At 64.4% G+C, this 1,895-nt stretch overlaps 1 protein-coding gene across 1 annotated transcript; it reads right to left on the reverse strand.

Moving 5' to 3' along the window:
• Nucleotides 1-23: 23 nt before the first annotated feature.
• PPTG_20433 (hypothetical protein) lies at nt 24-1,820 on the reverse strand (the record flags this gene model as incomplete). Its single annotated transcript, XM_008919232.1, has 1 exon — nt 24-1,820. A coding segment is annotated over one exon (1,797 nt), but the record flags the coding sequence as incomplete, so codon positions are not given.
• Between the last annotated feature and the right edge of the window lie 75 nt (nt 1,821-1,895).

Below are 1,895 nucleotides of genomic sequence, written 5' to 3' on the forward strand. Positions count from 1 at the left end.
CTCGCAGAAGCACCACTCATAACGCGCACGTCACCGCTGCCCAGCAAGCCTGCTCCAGACGAAATGGCCACGCCGCCACCGACGCCAGCCTCACTCGCACCGCCGTCAAGAGAAACAACGCCACCAGTCGCCGCGCCCGTAGACGCAGCACCACCGGACAAGGCAACATCGCCCGCAAGGCCCGAAGACGCGCTCAGAGAGCCGCCGCGAACACTCACCGACCCGCCACCCACACTGCTGAGCGTGCCAGTTCCGGCCACAATTTCGACCGAGCCACCATCAGCAGTACGCCGATCGCCGCTAGACAGACTCACCACGCCGTCCTGACCAGATGACACCGTTACAGAGCCTCCACGTGCGCTCAAGCTGCCAGTCGACCCGCCTCGGATCTCTACGCCGCCTGCATCGGACGAGCTAGCAACACCGCTAGCCACGACCACAGACCCACTCGATCCGCTAGCGCTGAGGCCAGACACGACCGACAGCGAACCTGATGCGCCCGAGACCGCCTCGCCAGAACCAATGTCCACGTTGCCGCTCAAGCTCGAGCTCGTTGCAGCTGCGCTGGATACCGTAATGCTGCCGCTGTTCGCGCTCGCCGCACCGCTCTCCAGCGACACAGAACCACCCGCATCCGACCCACCGCTGTGCCCACCACGCATCGACACGGAACCACCATTAGACACGGTACTACTGCCGCCAACCACAGCTACGGATCCCGATGTGCTGCCGCTCGAGTCGCCACTGCCCAACGTTACATCGCCAGACGTGTCAGTTCCCGAAGCGCCACTCGTCACATCCACGGACCCGCTGGCACTGCCGGAAGCCGAACGCACCGTTACGCTACCACTGACAGCGGACTCATCGTCACTGCCTCCGCTTAACACGGACACCGACCCGCCCAGCGCGACGCCAGCGCCACCTGACACAAACACGTCGCCACCGGCATTTTCTCCGGCAGAACTGCCACCCGTTAGCCGAACGGCGCCGGCCACGGCTCCTGTAAAAGGCGATGTCGACAATAGGGAAGATCCGCCCGTCAGTAGCACGTCACCTGCCGCGGACTCAGAACTGGACCCACTGCGCACGTCAACGTCGCCGCCGTCAGCCACCGACGAACCCACCGACAGGTTGATGCTTCCCGCGGAAACACTGCTGCTCGTCGCCGAGCCGGACGAAATATGCACGCCGCCCGACTCCACGCCATCGGCACTCAACAGCCGCACATCGCCACTGCTGCTCGAGCCTTCTCCGCTGCGCAACTCCAGTGACGCACCCGTGCCCGACATGCTTTCGCCGCCTGACATCGTCACGTCGCCTCCCGTCGCACCAGCACCACCGGCCAAAGCCAACGCACCACCCGCGGCAACGGAGCTGCTACCACCGGTCACGCTCACGAGCCCACCGGTGCCTACAGCCTCACCACCGAACACGCTCACCGATCCGCTCGACAGCACAGGCGATGCGCCAGACGCGATCGATACAGCGCCAGATGAACCGGTTGCAGTCGACCCACTCGACAGCGACACCGCGCCACTCACAGTGGTGCTTGCGCCGCCTTCAGAGCCGAGCGTCACCGACCCGCTCTCTGACGACAAACTGTCGCCGCTCAAGATCGTCACACTGCCGCCCGTCAACGACTCCGACAGGCCTCCAGACACAGACACCGAAGACCCTTCACCATTCACAGAAGAGCCACCGGATACCTCGATGGACCCAGCACTAGCGTCACCAGACCCGCTGCCGATACGAATGGACCCGCTAGACACGCTGCTAGCGCTAGTGAGCACCTCGATGTCACCGCTAGAACCACCGGACATGACGCCCGTGGACACACGCACACCACCGCTGCTCACGGCACCACTGCCACTTGTCAGCAACACCGCTCCACCCAC

Source organism: Phytophthora parasitica, assembly GCF_000247585.1.
Source record: "Phytophthora parasitica INRA-310 unplaced genomic scaffold supercont2.597, whole genome shotgun sequence".
NCBI lineage: Eukaryota > Oomycota > Peronosporomycetes > Peronosporales > Peronosporaceae > Phytophthora > Phytophthora nicotianae.